The 19,627-nt window shown below is 41.9% G+C and overlaps 1 protein-coding gene across 2 annotated transcripts in view; it reads right to left on the minus strand.

Moving 5' to 3' along the window:
• The window catches only part of UBE4B (ubiquitination factor E4B), a 109,395-nt gene that overhangs the window by 72,546 nt on the left and 17,222 nt on the right, over window positions 1-19,627 (minus strand). For both annotated transcript variants that reach the window (XM_072975422.1, XM_072975421.1), the window contains exon 2: window positions 5,032-5,218. In XM_072975422.1, the coding sequence (XP_072831523.1) occupies window positions 5,032-5,218 (187 nt within the window). The remainder of the gene's footprint in view (window positions 1-5,031; window positions 5,219-19,627) is intronic.

The following is a 19,627-nucleotide window of genomic DNA, read 5'->3' on the forward strand; positions in this document are numbered from 1 at the left end:
AGATTTCATCAGGGCATCCACAGGCATGTTACCATGTATGTCCAGAATATTTCAGAATAACTTCTTTGTGTAGTTTTAGAAGAAACTGAATAGGCCTAGGGAAATTCTTCTCCGAGCACCAGGGACAGCAAAGCAACAGACCTGCTGGTCACTGTGAAAGAGGCATGTCAGCAAATGTCCTCTAAATAGGACTCTAGCCTTATTTTGCGTCTAATGTTTCCAACAACAAAAAAATGTTTAAAAATTCATTTAGTCTTTGTACTATTTTTCTCAAATTTTCTGTGCATCTAAAACAGTTCAAAAATAGTTAACTAAAAAAATTTTTTTTAATTTCATTTGGTCAATTCACTAGTGGCATTTACAGAGCACCTACTATGTGCTAGCATGGTTCTGGGGGCAAAGGAATGAACAACATGGATGAGGTCCCTTCCCTAAACCTATGTGTAGATAGAGATGAAAAAAACAAGTACATAATGATACTCCTCCTGGCAAGTTAAGAAGAGGTCACACTGGAGTAGAGTGGTCCCTAATCCAATAACTGGTGTCCTTACAAGAAGAGGGAAGCCTGGACCCAGACACACACAGAGGGATGGCCAAGAGAAGACGGAGGTAGAGACTATAGAGAGATGCTGCCACAAGCCAAGAGAAGTCAAGGATTGCCAGCAACCAACAGAAGCTGGAAGAGCCAAGGACTATTCCTTAGAGCCTTCAGAGGGCGCACCACCCTGCTGACACCTAGACTTCAGACTTCTAGCCTCCAGAACTAGGAGAGAATAAATTTCTGCTGCTTTGTGCCATCAAATGTGTGATCCTTTGTAATGGTAGCCCTAGGAAGCTAACACAGAGGTAGATAGCATGGCAAGAAGCCGGGACAAGATGCGAGAAGCAATTTGGACGAATCACTACAGCTTCCCAAACCCTTGCTTTAGTTACTTGCACTGAAAGCATCTCAACTAAGAAGGCTGCCAAGTGCCTGCCAAGTTACTCCTGGATGAGGAACTCCTTACCACGGGTGGCTGCCCACCCAGTATTTGTCTCTGTTTAGAAAGCACCTTATTCTGGAGCATAAGTCTGCCCTTCACATCCAGTGGATAATAAATCTACCACTGTTCCTAAGTTTACCATCCAGGAACATAAGCAAGCACAAGCCATCATTTTCCTCCTTTTGACTTTTTTAATGGAAAGTATCACATCCTCCTGAGATTTCTTTTGTTTAAACCACACATGCCTATACTGTTTTGGTCATTTTCTCTTGTGATTCATTTATTAATTCAACAGATCTCTATTCGGTGCCTGCCACGTGCCAGGTACTGTTAAGGCACTGGACAAATAGTGGTGAATAAAACGGACAGGAGTCCCGCCTCTCTGGAGCTTAACACTCTAGCACAGGAAGCAGAGAAAGCAGGATATACTAGGAATATATACGCTATGTCAGCTATGACAGGAGCTCAAAGAAAAAGTATCTGTGTCACATAGAGGTGGCACTTTTAGACAAGGCAGCCAGTGAAGATCTCATTGAGAAACTGGCACCTGAATAAACATCTGAAGAGTTGAACGAAAAAGCCATGTGGATTTTAGGGTATGAGTATTCTGGGCAAAGAAACAGCAAATACAAAAGCCCCCGTAGTAACCTACAATGAAAAAGAATACGAAAACGAATTTATGTATGTCTATGCATGACTGAAACATGCTGTACACCAGAAATGGATGCATTGTAACTTGACTATATTTAAATTTAAAAAAAAAAAGCCCCCAACTGGTATCATGCCTGGAAGATTTCAGGAACAGCAGGGAAGACCATGTGGCTGGGGAAGAGGGAGACAAGATGTGGGGAAATATCTGGAACTCAATTTCAGAGACGTGTATTAGACAACGAGACGTGTATTAGACGATGTCTGAGTCTGAGGTTCAAGGAACAGGTCTGAGCTGGAGGGATAAACTTAGGAACCATCAGATTAGAGATAGTAATTAAACCCAGGAAACTGGATAAAATCAGTTAAGAGAATAAACCTAGGCAGAGAGGACAGGTGGTTAAATATTAAGCCCCGGAATACTGACGTTTAGAAGCCAGGGAATGAAAAAGAGTCATACAAAGAGCTAGGAAGGAACAGAGGGAGACACGGTGGAAACCAGGAGTGTGGTCCTCAGGAAGCCTAGAGAAGAAGGTATTTTGAGGAGAAGGTAGCCGAAGCCACGTCACATGAAGCTGACAGGTCAGATCAGACGGTGACTCAGAGCAGACCATGGGAGGCCTCACGTGACCGGATACAACTCAGCAGAGGGTGCAAGGACAGAAGGAGACTGAGCACAGGCAACTCATTCCAGAACTTTTGCTGTGAAGGGGCGCAGAGATGTGGGATGGAAGCTCGCAGGGGAAATGAGATCAAGAGGGCTCCTTTTTATTTACTCCCACGATGGGAACAGGAACAGCCTGCACAACGGCTGTTAAAAAATAATAAAAGACTTCCACTTGAGATGGAAAACCGGATGGAGCAGGAGAGTCAGGAACTGCTGGAGAAATGGCTCTGGGAAGGCGAGAGGAGACGGATGTCGGGTGCGGGCTTCAGGAAGGGCAGGGACAGTTCACGCAGAACACAACTGGCCGTACAGATAGGTGGTAGGTGGATGCATGACAGAAGCTTAAGGAGGTTAAGTTCCCTTCTGTCTGCATCCATTTCTCCATGAAATAGGAAGGCTGAGCCTGTAAGTGGAGAATGAGGTGTTACAGACTGGAGGAGAAGGTACGAAATGGAATCACACTGCAGGAGAGTGAACCAGGAAATATGGTATAATTCCTGCTGCTATTAAGGGTCCACTTGAGTTTGTGACCATGAATCTAAAAGGAAACAGTACGGTTTTTCTCCAGCCTTATTCCATGGCAGGAGACCAAGACTACGCGGGGAATAGGATTTAAAACCAGGATCATGGTTTAGCCAAGGGACGAAGACAAAGTGAGAGAAAGACAAGAGAGGGAGGTACAATAGTGACTGACTGGAATGTCAACAGGGTAAGGGGGGACAGAGGATACGGGAGAGGGAAGTGAAGAAAGTGAAAAAGTGAAGGAATCAATGGACTGTATCCCCCAGGGAACCCGCAGGACTTGGGCACAGAGAGGTGAGTTAGAAAGCTGAAGGCAGTGGCTGACACTGAAACATCTAGAGACTGACCTTGGCAGTGAGTGGCTGGAGTCAGATGGAAGAGAAGGTCACTGAAGGGGAGGAGCTCAGGAGGCGGAGAGGGTGGGGTGCTAGATGGGTCAGCTCTGTGGCTGCTGAAATCATCATGAATTAAGACAAATGGTGTCAGAGAGAAAGACAGTGGCCAGGACGGGCCCTGTGGGTGAGAGGGTCAGAGGACAGCCCCAACAAGGATGGGGAGTGGGGAATACGGTCTGATGACCCAAGAGTCAAATCGGGGTGTTTTTACAGTGGAGGAACGCTCTAGAAGGAGAAATGAGAAAGCAATGGAGGAAGAGAACAAATTCAGTGAGGACACCGAGGGGAAGGGATGTTCATAGAGCAGGGTTTTGCTGGTGACCGACCACGAGGATTTGAGAACTTGGAGTGGGGGCAGGGGGAGGTAGGGTCAGAGAGGTGTATGTAACAAGCCAGGTAAGGACTGGAGACTAGGAGATAAGGGATGAGCCCATGGGAGACTTGGTGGCTGACACAGGCAGGGAGGAGGGGCAGGCTGAGATTATTCCTGGTGGTCCCAAATGTGCTGTGACTGGAGTGTTGAGGAGCCTGCCATGGGCAGGCGGAGTTCTGGGACTCCGGCCTGACCTTTGCTGATGCAGTGAGATTTCAGGCCCCTTCTCGTCCCATAGCTCTTCCCTGCACCATTTCCAGCATTCCAGGTGGGGGCTGATTGCAGCAAGACCAGCAGCACTGCTGGCAGCACAGTTTCCAAGGAAAAGGTGAAAACACAACTGGAATCCTGAACCCTTCACTTCCCCTATTAAAAGACCATCACAGCTTCTCAAAGAAGGGTGCAGAGGCAACATTTCAGGCAAAGGCACTGTTTACTACTAGCTGATGTTTTGGCCTGAACCCCTCTCATTTTTATAATGAATGGATTTATGTATAAGCATCTGTATTTACATGGGGAAGACTCTACAATGATGCCCAACAAGAGTTACAGTAACAAAGACTCTGCAAATACTTTTCTTTTTTGTCTGCAAATACTTTTAATTGACAAGTTACCCTAGATCAAGAAGACAGATTATTCAGAGGTTACTAAGGGAGAGTGCATTAAATGACTGCAGAACTGACAATCATATATTAAATTATTAGATGATATGATGATCAATGCAGGTCTCTTAGCACCTACTTTTTCCTAAATAGAATCTTAATTAAAATCATAACTATAATGGCAATAATTACTATGTCTGATAGAAAAGTTCACTGAAAGGACAGATATTTTCAAATACACGTATGAGTCAGTATCAGCGTTTCCCAACAAAGACAGTCCTGAATATCAACCATGAGCTCAGCGATTATACAGAAATAAATCTTTATGACAGTTAAACAATGGTCAATGAGAAGGTTATAAAACATCACATCAGGTGAGCTTTTTATACCCTGAAAATTTAGAGAAAGAGTTCTGTGACAATGAAGAATGAAGACAAGTAAATCCGTAATTAGAGGCTTGTTATTTTGACCATTATTTCAATCTTGTGTTTTTCAGATTATTTTATCTGAAAAGAAAAGCATCAACCAAACTCATAAAATCAGCAGAACCAAATTTAGTCTTAATCACTTGGCCATCAGAGATAAGAGCTGACCCTGTTTGAAAAAAAGGATGACAGTTATAGAAAGGAAAACAATTAGTTTTAACAGATCACAATCAAAATGAATAGACATTCACAAAACGCACTGTAATGATCTCAATCTTTAAACTACTGCTTGCAAGATTTTAAAAAGCTGCTGTTCAATTCATTATATCCTGCTGTGGAAAGGTCACAACTGTAAACATAACAGAAAGCCATGACTGGAGCTATAAATGTGTCCCAGGTAGGAAGGTAAGGCTTACCTGATGCACCTATTGGGGAGGTAGCTGGGGTCATGTTGTGGACGTTGAGACCAAGACTCTGGGAGGGGCCTGGGGCTGATGCTGCTATAGGAGGCCCCGGAGGGTTCTCCCTCTGCGGAGAGGTGAGCGGGGTGCTTGGCTGGGAGGTCTGTCCACCAGCAAGTCGTGCAAGGCGCCTCCGTCGGATCTACAGCATGAGGGGGAGAAGGGCATTCTATAAACAGCAGAAACGCAGTTTGGCCCCTGAATACCAGCAACGTTATCAATAACTGTGCTAGAGCTTAACAACTAAACATGCCTTGAGACAAGTAATAACTGTACCAGAATTTGATAAGCTACCACCTCACTTTTAAAAACTGCATTTCAATCGCCTTACCATCTCTGCTTATCAAACCTTCTTGAGTGACACTGAATTTATAATAAGCAGACTACACCTTTAAACACACTAGAGCTTGTTGCTACTGGAATAAAAACTATATAACTTGGTCTTTTTAAATAGGTAGGATTTAAAATAAATACTCAATATAACTCACTAAAACAATGAGAGAAAGTCACAAAAATTACACTCAGACACATTTTACTCTCACTTTCAAGAACAAAATGATTAGGTTTTCCCTACTTAACTTCAATAAAAATACAATCTACCACTTCTTTATAATTATGTCCCAGAGTTACCAAGTGATTACAAATATGTACCACAAAATCCCACTGGATCACAGAAGTGTTTTCCCCATGTTTTTGATAGTCATTAATTTACCACCAGACAATACTCTTATTGAGCACCTGCCCTCCCTGGCAGTGGGCTGCATAGCAATTACAATAAGGCTTCTGGTATGCAATAGCCAAGACATGGAAGCAATCTAAATGTCCATTGACAGATGACTGGGTAAAAAAGTTGTGGTATACTTATACAATGGAATACTACTCAGCCATAAAAAAGAATAAAATAATGCCATTTGCAGCAACATGGATGGACGTGGAGATTGTCATTCTCAGTGAAGTAAGCCAGAAAGAGAAAGAAAAAGAAAAATGCTATATATCACTCATATATGGAATCTAAAAAAAGAAAAGAAAAGAAAAAAGAGGACAAATGAACTCATCCACAAAGTAGAATAAGACTTGCAAACATAGTAAACAATCTTATGGATACTGGGGGAAAAGGGGTGGGAAGGAATAAATTTGGGAGTTTGAGATTTGCAAATGTTAGCCACTATATATAAAAATAGATTTTAAAAAATTTCTTCTGTATAGCATAGGGAACTTTATATCCAATATCTTGTAATAACCTTTAATGAAAAAGAATGTGAAAATGAATATTTGTATGTATATGTATGACTGGGACATTGTGCTGTACACCAGAAACTGACATATTGTAACTGACCACACTTCAATTAAAAAAAAAAACCAATAAGGCTTCTGGGTCTAAGCAGGCATCAAAGAAGCATACCAACTAGGCTGCTCACACACTTTCCTTTATGAATAAGGAAGATGAAAAAATTAAACTATGACATATGCTAACTGGGATGGACCTCATCAGAACTGAAAATCTGCCTGTCATTCTAACCTTATCGGAAATCTGCTCCTTTGATTGTTCAGACAACAAGAACATCCTGATTCCTGATCCCAAAGTTCAGAAGCCCCTCCTTGTACCCCTGCTGTAAATACATCTACCAATGAATTTATGCAAAATACTGATTTGGTTGTTCATCCACCTCTTTAACCAGATTAAATCCCTTGAAGGAAAGAATTAGTCTTATTTATTTAATAAACACTGATGTGGCCCTTCTAGCAATGTTCTAGCACTTCACACTATTTACTAACTTATTTAATCCTCATCATCACCTGCTGAGACAGGTACTTATATTATGTCCATTTTACATAAGAGCAAACTGAGGGGCAGAGAGGCTGGATATGTTGTCTAATGACATTAAGTGGCAGAGCTAGAATCTGAACTCACGTCCTCGGGCTCTACTGTCTGCGCTCTCACCACTAAACCAACAGTCTGGGGGTCTCTGGGCGCCTCCAAAACCCTTTCAGAGGGTCTTTGAGGCCAAAACTATGTTGGTAACAACACTAAGACTTTCTCCTTCTTCACTTTCATTCTCTCACAAGTGTCTAGTGGGGTCGCAGCAGATTAAACAAAGAAGTTCATATGAGAATCCAACTGTCTTCTATTAAGTTAGACACTAAAAAGATTTGCAAAAGTGAACACAATGTCACTCTTCTCACTAAATTTGTTTGTTCTTGAAAATGAAGTGCTTTTCACTAAAAACATGTTATTGATATTAATATAACGGTTTTTATTATCTTGTAAAGAATCAATGTTTAAGTTTCTCCAATTTTCATTCTTAATATGGTAAATACCAATGGATATAATCCACCTCGACAAAAGCTCTTTGGGAGCCTCAATATTTTTATAAGAGTATAAGTGAGTCCTGAGACCAAAACCTTTGAAAATCGTTGCCCTCCCCTAGGTTGCCTTCCTCTTCCTCATTGTTATCTCCCTAAAGTCGAGCTCAGCACCTGGTCTGTACAGGTGCTCACTGCTCACCGACCAGAACTGACAAGGGAAGGAAAAGTAAAAGCTATCACCAATGCTCTGAGGCGACTGGAACTGTGACAAAAAACTCAGAGAAGTTAAGTAAGTAGTTCTCTCCTGGACACTTTGCCGGGGTGGAGGGTGCACAAGTGGACCAGAAACTCCTGCCCCCAACCTGTTCCCAACCCAGGCAGCAAGTCAGAGACCCCAAGTCTGTGTTTACAGCTTCCCTGCTTCCCTCCATCTCCTCAAACACCTTCATCTCCTCTACCACCAAGTCCTGTTCCTTCCACCCGAGTCCACCCTCTCCTCTTTGCTCGTCTGCCACCACTCCTTCCAAGCCCCCACTCCCTCTTACCCAGACCTCTGCAAAAGCTTCCTAACAGATCTGCCTGTGTTCACTCTGGCCTAGGAGACGCAGAGGCCTCATAAGCCGTTTTCAAACACTTTCAAAGCTTTAGATTTCTGAAGTACAAGTCAAAAGCACAATGAGATAACACTTCACACCAATTAGGATGGCTACTATCAACCCCATTCCCTCATAAAACCCTATAAAATAACAACTATTAGCAAGGGTGTGGAGAAATTGGAATCCTTGTGCACTGTTGGTACGAACGTAAAATGGTGCAGCCACCATGGGAAACAGGATGGCAGTTCCTCAAAAAATTAAAAATGGAATTACCATAGAATCCAGTAATTCCACTCCTAGGTACATACCCAAAAGAACTGAAAGCAGGGGCTTAAACAGGTGTTTGCTCACCCACATTCACAGTAGCATTATTTCCAAGAGCTAAAAGGTGGAAGCAGCCCAGGTATCTATCAACAGATAAATGGATAAATAAACTGTGCTTTTAAACATAAATGGAATATGATTCAGCCTTAAAAATGAAGGAAATTCTGATATTTGCTGCAACCTGAATGAACCCAGAGGACACTATGCTTAGCGGAATAAGCCAGTCACAAAAAGACAAATACTATATGATTCCACTTATATGAGGCACCTAAACTAGTCAAATTCATAGACACAGAAACTAGAATGGTGGCGGCCAAGATCTGGGGAGATTTTTTTTTTTAATCTAAGTATAGAATAAAATTCTAAGTGATAAAGCATGAACTATAGTTTCCTCTACAACCCATTTTGCACACAGCAATCACAGTAATTCTTTAAAAACACAAATCACTCTCCTCTGTTTAAACCCTTCAATGGCTTCCCACGGCTCTTGGAATAAAACCCAAATCCTCACTGCATTCTACAGTGCCCCTGGCGGCCTCTCCCGGCTCATGGTGTCCCATGCCAGGCGGCAGCCACTATGGCCCTCTGAGAGTTCACAGAATATCTTAGATCTTACCTCTGGCCACTTGCAATTCCTTTAGCCTGCGAGCACTTTCTCTAATTCTTGGCATGGTTGCTTCTGTCTCTTCCTTCCAGTCTCACCTTAAATGTCACCTCCTGGAGGACTTCTTTGACCGTCGGATCGGCACAGCCCATCTCACCACATTCGTTTGATGTCACAGCCCTCCATTCACATCCTTCAAGAACTCTTCATGGTCTGTGACTATCGTATCTATTTGTCACTCACTGTCTTATACTCTGTTTCCCTGGTAGAACAGAAGCTCCAGGAGAAAATCACGTCTATCATGTTCACTGCTGTTTCCCAGCACTGAGCAGAGTGCCAGGCACGTAACCGTTCTGTACATAGAGAATGATGGGAGAAACTGACGTGTAGAGTCAAGGGAGCAGTGAAGCCACACACAAGAATGTCTGACTGAATATTCAGAGCCCAGTGTCTCAGTACTCTGAAATCGACTTCTCTTTACATCCTCACTCTTCCAACAACAGTCATCACGGACCAGAGTGAACTCAACAGCTCCTGCTCTCCTGGAGCTCAGATTCTAGCAGAGGCCAAAAGGACAACAGCCGAATGAACAGAAACGATACTGGGTGGTTATGAGCACCGTTAGAGAAAAACAAGTAGGAGAGGGATAGTAGGGCGTGCTGGGGAGAGGGCACCCCAATTTTTATATAAGGTGGGTTGAAAACCCTCCCTGGTAAAGGGCGCATGTGAAAACGCCTGCAGGAAGAGAGGAGGAGAGCTCTGTGGGGACCTGGGGAGTGTGGTGCGCTTGTGCTTGGCAAGTCCAAGGTCAGCAAGGGCAATGTGGCCAGAGCAGAATGAGCAAGGGGGACAACAGCAGGAGACAGGGTTGGAGGTAAGAAGGTGCTTTGAGGGCCATTGTAAGAGGGCTGGCCCTGGGAAGCCACCAGGGTGTTCTGATCAGAAAAGTAAAATGACTTGACCTACGTTTAAAAATTATTTTGGCTGCTATGGAGAAGAAATTGTAGGAAAGAAAGAAAGTAGGCAGAGAGACTCCTTAGGAGGCCACTGTAATCATCTACGGGGAAATGGATGATAACTTGAACTAGGGAGGATAGCTGTGAAAATGGCAGTGAGTGGACAATTTGGGGGTCAATTTTGAAAACAGAGTTCAAGTTCACAGGACGTGCTGATTAGACGTGATAGATTATATGTACCAACTGGTGGGAGAAAAGATGGGGTACATACTGTTGACAGAGTATTATTTTACCTTTGAAAAAGCACACACACTGTTTTTGGAAACAGTAAGAAGCTATTTTAAATCTGGGTGAAGGGTAAGGTAAAGAGGAGGCAAAGAAGACACCAAAGTCCTGTGTCTAAGCCATTTATCAGATCAGCTTAAGAGGTGAAGACTGTAAGAAGAATGGAAGTGGGGAGAGAAAAAATTCTTTTAGACACATGATTGTTAAACAGGCAGATGGAGGTGTCAAGTAGATACATAATCTGATGTGCAAGACAGAGGGCAGGTTAGGATGACAATTTGAGAGCTGTCAACCTCTAGATGGCATATAAAGCCATGAGACAGAGTAAGACCGCCTTGGCAGGGACTGTACACTGATGAAGAAGTCTGAGGATGAAGTTCCACAACACAGCCACAATAGAAGCTGGGGAGATGAGGTAAGACCAATAAAGGAATCTAAGAAAGCGGTAGCAAGAAACCTCTAGGGCTAGCTCTCCAAGAGAACTGAGAGTGGTTTCCTAGAAACCAATCAGAGCATCTCAAGAAAGAGTGATCATTCTTTCGGCAATGAGGTGGTAGTTGAGGCCCTTGTCAAGAACTATTCTAGGGGGAGGGTATAGCTCAAGTGGTACAGCGCATGCTTAGCATGCATGAGGTCCTGGGTTCAATCCCCAGTACCTCCTCTAAGAATAAATAAATAAGCTTAATTACCTCCCCCCCACACACAAAAAAGGGAACTATTCTGATGTAACATTGAAAGCTTGATTGGTGGGTCCAAGGAATGAGAAGGAAAAAAAGTGGAGACAGAAAGACAGACTTCTGAGAATTTTTACTATAAAAAGAAAGAGTAGATAAATGGCAGATGGGAGGGAGCAGGTGATGAAAGTAGGGTCAAGAGAGGGTTCTGCTTGTTTGTTTTCAAAGATGGCAGCAAGTACCACATGACTGTACGCAGACAGGGGAATATGGTGATGCCAAAGAGAGGGGACAGCACCAGATGTGACAGGGAAGCTTGCAGAAGCCTTCCTCTGATGGCCTTTATTTTCTCAGTGAAAGGGGAAACAAGGTCATCGGCTGAGAGGAGAGTGTAGAAAGAGGAGTTAGGGGTTTAAACAGAGAAAAGAAGGTATAAAGTAGTCATCAAGAAGAGAGAGAATGAATGAACTAAGGAAATACAGTAGACTTGCTGGGCAGCACTAAGCAAGCTCATGACAGCTTGAGACTGACAATCATGAATTCAAAATAAACCCAGTGAGGAGGGGGAGGGTATAGCCTAAGTGCTTAGCATGCTTAGCATGCATGAGGTCCTGGGTTCAATCCCCAGCACCTCCTCTAAGAATAAACAAATAAACCAAATTACCTCCCCTCACCAATAACATAACATAACATAACATAAAATAAAATAAAAAACTCAATGAGACCATTCCAGATGGTGGGATTCTTTTCTCCAGCTACAAATAGCTTCATAGGTGCCAAGTAGGCAGAAAGTTTGATGTAACCCGAGGTGGGGTTTTACAGGGAGAGAGGATCGAGGGAACTTGAGGGAGTATGCAAAGGAGTGATTACAATGAAGGTCCAGAGTCCACCCTGATGAAGAAGAAAAGTAAGTGTGGACATGTGTGGAGTGAAGACAGATGGACTGTAGATCCCAGTGCGGTTGCCTTTAAGACACGATAAGAAATCTGGTTTAGCAGAGGGAGATGAACCTAGGATTGGTCAGGAAACCTGCACGCTGGTGCCCCGCAGATTGGCCGTGCTTGTTGTGATGCTGGGAAATACACTTAACTCCTTTAGAGTCACCGTTTCCTCAGCTAGAAAATAGGGATAATAAACTGATAAACTCAGCCCTAAAGACCTTTCACAGGTAGTTGTTACAATTAAATGCGAGGACACAGGTAAAGGTGCTTTAAGAACTACACGTGAAGATCATTTAATCATGTTCTGTTACTACACTGACATCTACAGAGCAATCAAATGAATGAACCTGTGCTCTCTGCAACCACACAAACAATACCGGGCAAAAAAGGCCAGACATGAAAAAGCAGAGATTGCATGATTCCATCTGGATAAAGCTCGACAAGAAAAACTAAACTAGAACATTATTCAGGATCGTGGTCACCTTTGGTGGGAGGGGTGGAGGCACAGGGAAGATGACAGCTTCTCTGGTGCTAGTGATGCTTTGTTTTTTTTAAACGAGATGCTAGTTTTACAGGTGTCCACTTTGGGAAAACTGGGTTGTATACTTACAGCTACGGGTAGTGAGTTCATGAGTGTACATCCTATTAGTCTCCATAACTTGTATGTTAAATACAATCTTCTGCATGTTTCAAATAGGATCAACTGTTTAAAAATAAATCCTACTTATCCTTGAAGGCCCCTGGAAATGCTACATTCTTTACATGGATTCTACGATTTTAAAATTTTAACATAAATTAAACACTGTACTTACCACCTGATACTGAAATTAAACCAGCATTTTCATTTTTAAATGTGTTTGTGTATACACACCAATACAAGAGAACACGTGGTGAAGAGACCTTAAGTTTTCACAGAAACCAGCATCTGGGAATTTGCTAGAGGTCACGTTTTGATACTTTGGAGGCAGCTAAACCTAAGAGTCCATGCTTGATTTCAAATTCAAATTCAACCTTTAGTCCCCACTACCTAGGCAGGCTCAAGATAGGTCACCTAACCTCTCTGTGCTTCCATTTTCTCATCTGCCCAATGGGGATAAATAATACCTTCCTCAGAGAGTTGTGAGAAAACCCCCACCTCACCCTGCTTTTTATTTTCATGGCGCTTACCTGGCCTACTACACAGGTGATGTTTGCGTATTGCCTGTTCACCGCCCCACCCCCCACTCTAAGTTTCTTAAAGCAAGGTCTTTTCTAAGTTTTTTCTCTGTCTCATCACTGCCTATGAGAGTGCCTGGCAGATAGTAGGTGCTCTTTAAATATTTGTTAAATGAATGAAAGAATAAATGAAAAACAGTAGAAAATGAAAAAAAACCCACTAGAAAATGCAATCCACGTAAAATTTACTGTTTATGGAATAGTACTATTACCTTTGAAAAAGTACACACACTGCCTTTGGAAAAAATCTGAAGCCACTTTCAACCTGGGTGCCAAGTTCAGCCTGAGATGGTAAAACTCATGTTCTCGGTGATGTAAACACAGAATAAACGTCCTGACTCACCGCAATACGGACCTGAAGGAAGTTTTCCAAGAAGAAAGATTTCCACTGTGCTAGTAATTTTTCCTCAACCCCTCCCACCACCACTCCACAAACACAGGTTGAAAAAAAAATGAAGAATCAAGACTTTGTGAAATGTACTGTGGACTGTTGAGGGAGATGGAGGAGGGGGTTAAGGGACAGAGGCAGGTCCACGTATGCGGTGAGCTGGAAGGAGGTGATTGGCAGAACCTGGCCTGATCCTCAGCTTTAAGACCTACTGGGAAGGGAAGAAACAGCCGTGAATGGGGCAGCGCTCTGGGTGGCCCCGCGGCAATGCTCTCAGTAGAAGGCAATGCCCATCGGTGGACTGACCACTTTATACCATGGTGGTGGCTTTGAACTAGTTTAGCAAGCTGAGGACTCTGGGAATATCTGGACAGGAGCCTCCCAAAAGAGAGGCTTTGAGCAATCGCAGGTATAAAGGACTATCTAATTAATTTGACTATTAAGAGATGTGACCTCACTTTTATCACAAGCAGAACATATGAGGCACAAGCTAAAAATAGTCCCAACATACCAAAACATTATTAAACTTTTTTCTCTTGGCTTATTCTACTTTATACCTAGGCACATAGGATCAGTATAATCTCTTTTAAGCAAAAGGCCTTTCTCAAAGAATTTATCTTCCCAGATGTCACAGAGAGAAAACACCAAAAGCATAAAAAGGAACTTCCAGTTCCTCGATCTCGGTCCTAAACCACAACTCAAACGCATACGTACTGATCATGAAATTTCATTCCTGGAGTCTGTCTGGACTGTTTCAGTTCTGATTTCACAAATGACATTAAAAGAGGGGTTTCCCTGGAATTGTTCACTCCTGATGCAGCACTTCCTCCCCTCACGTTCCTGACGAACTAAAAATAGATGCAAAACAGCTACTGTTCAAAACAGCAAGGGCCAGTGTAGTGGCAGGAGGCAGAAGCTAAGACTGGACAGACCAAACTGTTCCTCCTATTTTTAGCAGTTTGTGGAGGGGAAAAATACACCCAAAAAGCATTGTTTTCAATGTAGTCAACAGTCATTCTACGAAAGCATCTTGCTTCCCTCCCCAAAAATAATAAATTCTAACACAAAAACATTTTCAGATATTTACTCTTTGGTACGGTGTCCTTCTGGAGATATTTCCTATTCTGATTATAATTTTGTTGGTTTTATTTTCTTTTGAAATAGCTGATCGTATCTAAAACTTATAAAAAGCTATGACAATTACACAGTCTATTTCTAAGCCCAACAATATAGTTCAAAATAAATACATTCAAATTTGAAGACCACAGTTCTGTGATCTAAAATTCACAAGTTTCCTTTTTGAAATTCACAATTTTAATTTTCACTTAAAAGCTCCAAAAGTCTTGTCACTTTAATTCCCCTATTTTAAAGAATATATTAAACTCAGTCTACCACTGTCACCCTATATAGATGAGGCCAAAAATATGAAAAAAAAAAACTTTTTCCTTAAATCTTAACATTACAGCAAGCAGTGACAAATTCTCCTTCAAAGACTTCAATTGGACACAAGTTAATCCCTCCTTACTTCTCAAAGAGAACGTGAATACAAAATTTTCAGATAATAAAGTTTTCGGTTAGTCACTGACAATTAATTACTTTGGGAGGCTATTGCAAACTCTAAGACAAAATAATAATATTAATATGATTAACACTTACTAAGCTTTTATGTGCCAGATGCTGGTTCTAAGGGCTTCACATATATAAATTTAATTAATAATCCAGAGAGATATGTACATTTATTTTCCCATTTTACAGATGAGGAAACTGAACTCAGAAAGGTTAAGTGACTTGCTCAAGGTCACACAGAAAGCAAAAGAGTAGACAGTCTAACTCTGGAGGGCACAATCTCATGCACACCCCACTGATCTTTACAGAACAAAATGCCTTCTGAAGTTGCAGTGATTTGCAGATGGAGGCAGCCTTACTCCCCTGATGACACAGTGCTTGTCTATTATTAGTTATGAATAAATGAATTTATGCATAGTATGTTGGTGTTTCAGATGTTGTATTTATATTCTAACAACAGTAGAACAGTGGTAACTCCCTCTTTGATGAGTGTGTATTTTGAAATCAAGAATATTTCCATTTTCTGGTTTAAAGTAGACAGAGTACCAATAAATCAAACAGGAAAAAAAATGACACTTTATGAACACAAACGTGCCCAAAAATTTCAGTCAAAGGATTGGACTGATTGGTTTATTAACTGCCTACTTTGCACCAGCAACAGTAGCAGGTACTAAAGATAAGACATACTCAAGTCATAATCTCTACCCTCAAAGATTTCTAGATCCACTGGGGAAAGATGTATTAGAAAATCAACAATTATGATACAGCAAAATAAGGTCTGCACGAGATATAATGAGTAGAAAAGACATGAAGTAGACTGCAACTCAGTCTGGGGCATCTGTTATTGCTTCATAGAGAGGTCACACACACATATACACACACAAATGTGTAATACATGCATACAGAGCTTAGTCATGCTGTATCTTTAAAAGAAAATGTGTTTCCTAGTCAGTTCAGTATTTCCTCTTAAAAGGAGGTATATTTTTGTTACACGTATTTTACCACAATATTTTTAATTGAGTTGAAAAAGCAGGCTGCAAAGGGGCACACTTTGTGATCCCATTTGGGTATGTTTACATTAATTGAAATTATTATTCATGTAAATTACATGTAAATGAAAATGGCAATGACACATAATAAATTTTTTTCCCATCTTTCTTCTCCTTTAACACAATTTCTGGGGAAGAGAATGAAGTTATTATTTTCTACTATGTCTATAAACTCTGAAAACTTTCAGACTAAAGTGTAGCTCTACTCCAACTCACCCTCCCTCCAAGGACCCAGGATGACAAAGTAGCCTCCACAGGGACCCCACCTGCTAGTCAAGGCAAAGGAAGAGAGGCATGCCCACCATCCAGGAGTGACCCATTCATTTCTGCTCACATTTCACTGGCCACAAGAAGTCACATGGCCACGCTACAGCCAGTGAACGCAGCTGAGGCTCTTGTCTTCAGCACACACCTGGACGTTGGCAGTCACTGTACTGTGGCCTCTTTCTTCCCAGCATGCTCCTCTTTCCTCCTTGAGGTCTTTGGGTAAATGTTACCTTCTCAGTGATGCCTTCTCTTACCACCTCTGTTCTCCCCATCTCTGCTTTACGGTTCCCTGTACTTTCAAACAGTTCAGCCAAAACCAACATATATGTGTGTGTATGGATAGATGGATGTCTACACGTACACACACATACACACATGCACACTTATATAATGAGAAGTGAATATGGCAAAAAGGCAATGCCAACAAATGATGAATCTAGGTGATTCAATCAAACTTTCTGAAGATTCAAACCTTTTCAGAATAAAAAGTTAGAGAAAAATCAGACCCACCAGCCCAGCTTGGGTTTTCTCTAGCCTTTCAGCTGCATGCAGTAGGCATGAAGTCGGAGTAGCCAGGTTGCCAAATGAGCCCGAGGTGGTGAGAAGGGCAAGGAAGTGCACAATGTGTACAAGGGCTGATCGTGGTGGAGCAGAAACCCAAAACAAAGGAAGCCCTGGTGGCATTCGGACGACAGGTTCCAGTCCCTTCCCAGGACCCAACTACATTTCTGTCCCTGGGTTCAGAAGAAGAACCCCTGTATCCTTAAAATAAATTCCATTTTTTGCTGAAGCAAGCAAAAAATAAGTTAAGTTTTTCTGTTTCTTATTGTATGCATGTTTATAAATACTCAATTCCCCAGACATGAGCAGCAGTTTAATTGCACAAAGAGCATCACCTGGCTTTTTTCACTATGAGATTTTCAGAACTCAAATGCACTTCTGCTAACTACAGTAATGTCATTTCAGAATCATCCCAGAGAGTAATTTTGAAAATCAAGCAACAGTATGAATTCTTATGCTGTACATATTACCTGATGAAAGTTTCTTCCTCGGGACAGGTAGGACCAGAGGCAAAGGGCCAGAGGAGCATCGGCAAAGGTGGGGAGGCTGTGTGAGAACACACGGTGTTCAGGGAATTCATGGCTGTCTGATAAGGGTGAGTATGTGGGGCCACGGGAAGAAACGGGCAGGAAAGACAAGCTAGGGCAAGCTCATGTTGAGCTGTGAATACCACCCAAAGACTGGACTTTTTCATGAAGGCAAGGAAGAGATTTTGAAGGAGTAACTGGGTCAGATTTATCTTTCAAAACACACCACTCTAGTCACTCTGTGGAGGTAGACTGAGGTGGGACAAAACAAGCCTGGGCAACGGGGACGTGGAAGGGACAGTTCCAGGGATATTTAATGTGTATAATCAACAGAACACGGTCATTGTTTTGGAAGTGAGAAGTGAGGAGTGGAGAGTCTAGATTTCAGGCCAGGATAACTAAGTAGATGGTAAAGTTTCAAAACTGAGAATAGAGAGAGGAGTTTTTAAAAAGAGAAGATGATGGTGGTGGTTTCATGGGTGTATACATCTATCAAAATTCATCAAAGTGTACATCTCAAATACGTGCAGTTTACAGTACAGGAACCATACCATAATAAAGGTGTTTAAAAAATTTAAAAATTAAAATAAAATAAAAAGAGAAGATGAGTTATGATTAGACTACTGGGTACAGTGTGCCTGGAAGAATACCCAAATGGAAATGGCTGAGGAGGGAGGGTGTAGCTCAGTGGTATAGGGCGTGCTTAGCAGGCACAAGGTCCTGGGTTCAATCCCCAGTACCTCCACTAAAAATAAATAAATAAATAAACAAACCTAATTACTGCCCCCCAACCAAAAAAAATTTAAAAAAAAAAAGAAAAGAAAAGAAATGGCTGACAGGCAGCTGACATTTATTTATGGTTACCACTTCTTTATTCTAGCAAGGATTGAAAGTGATTAACAAAAAGCACTTTTATTTAACTTAATTAAACTAAGTTAAAATCAAAGAGATAAAGAAACTAGGACAGAAATAAAATGATGATAGAAAAAGTAAGACAAAACCAGAAGGGAGATCAGTGCACAGTACACGTGTAGTTTGTTAACACAGTATGGGACCGCCAGCACATATCACATAGTCAATATCGGCAGATGCTAATGCCAAAATGTGATTCAGAGAAAGCAATTTTAGAGTGGCCCAGATAAAGAAGGAGATCCTTGCACCACCTTTGTGGTGTGGCTTGATTTTAGGATAGATTTTAGAGCACTAAGGGCAGGGATTTAAACCTGAGGGTCATGAGGGTATCTGGTTTTCAATAAGATTTATAAAGAGGTTTCTGACTCAAGAAAGATTAAAAATCACTCTTAGGAAATGGATAAGCTGCATATGCTTCACTCAATCCCCCATAAAAATATGCTCTGAACAGAAATCCTGATTAAGCCCTGAGCTGCAGCAAGTTTCACTGGCCCTGCAGTGATACCCCCAAAGCAGAGCTACGTGTAGCAACAGCAGGCACGAGACAGACTCACAGACATGAAGAACAAACTTATGGTCACCAGGGAGCAAAGAGGGTGGGAAGAAATAAACTGGGAGTTTGAAATCTGCACCTCTTGGGGAGTGATGGAAATGTCAGGTAACTTGACTTTGATGGTGGTTTCATAGGTGTACACATCTATCAAAATCCATCAAATTGTACATCTGAAATCTGTGTAGTTTACTGTACAGAAATTATACCACAATAAAGTTGTTTTAAAAAAAAAAAAAGAAGAAAAGAAAAGAAGTACCGCAGGCTGAGGAAGCAGGTGCCCTCACTGTCTGTCAGGCTGGGGCAGCTGGAGACTGGGGTCCTGATCTCAGGCAGGAGATAGTACTTGAAAGGGGACTGCGGAGTCATCAGTACCAATATTTACATAGTAGAGAACTTTAGGTACCAAGAGGGCAGAACTTTGTTATCTAGTTCACATCCATCTCCTGAGTACTTTAGAACTGAGGACGGACCACAGGGGCACTAAGTCAAGTATCTGGAGAATAAATAAGTGAGTGCACAATAACAGGGTATTCATTCACGTATGTATGCATGCATGCATTCATTCATTCATTCAAAAAATGAATGGGAATAAGAGATCTACCCTTCTAAGAGTCTAGTCTGCGAAAGTGGAGCAAAGGGATAAAGTGACAGCATAAGGGGAATGTAGGACCAATGGTAGCATCCTGTTGTTTTTACAATCAGAGTGAAACAGAGATTTCTGGAATCAAAACCTGTGATGCTCAGGATTGAACAGAGGTGCAAAGGTACAAAACGGCAGAGGGACAGGAGGAAGAAACAGCAAGCAGAGCACATCAAGGATGTACAC

Source organism: Vicugna pacos, chromosome 13 (genome assembly GCF_048564905.1).
Source record: "Vicugna pacos chromosome 13, VicPac4, whole genome shotgun sequence".
NCBI classification, from domain to species: domain Eukaryota; kingdom Metazoa; phylum Chordata; class Mammalia; order Artiodactyla; family Camelidae; genus Vicugna; species Vicugna pacos.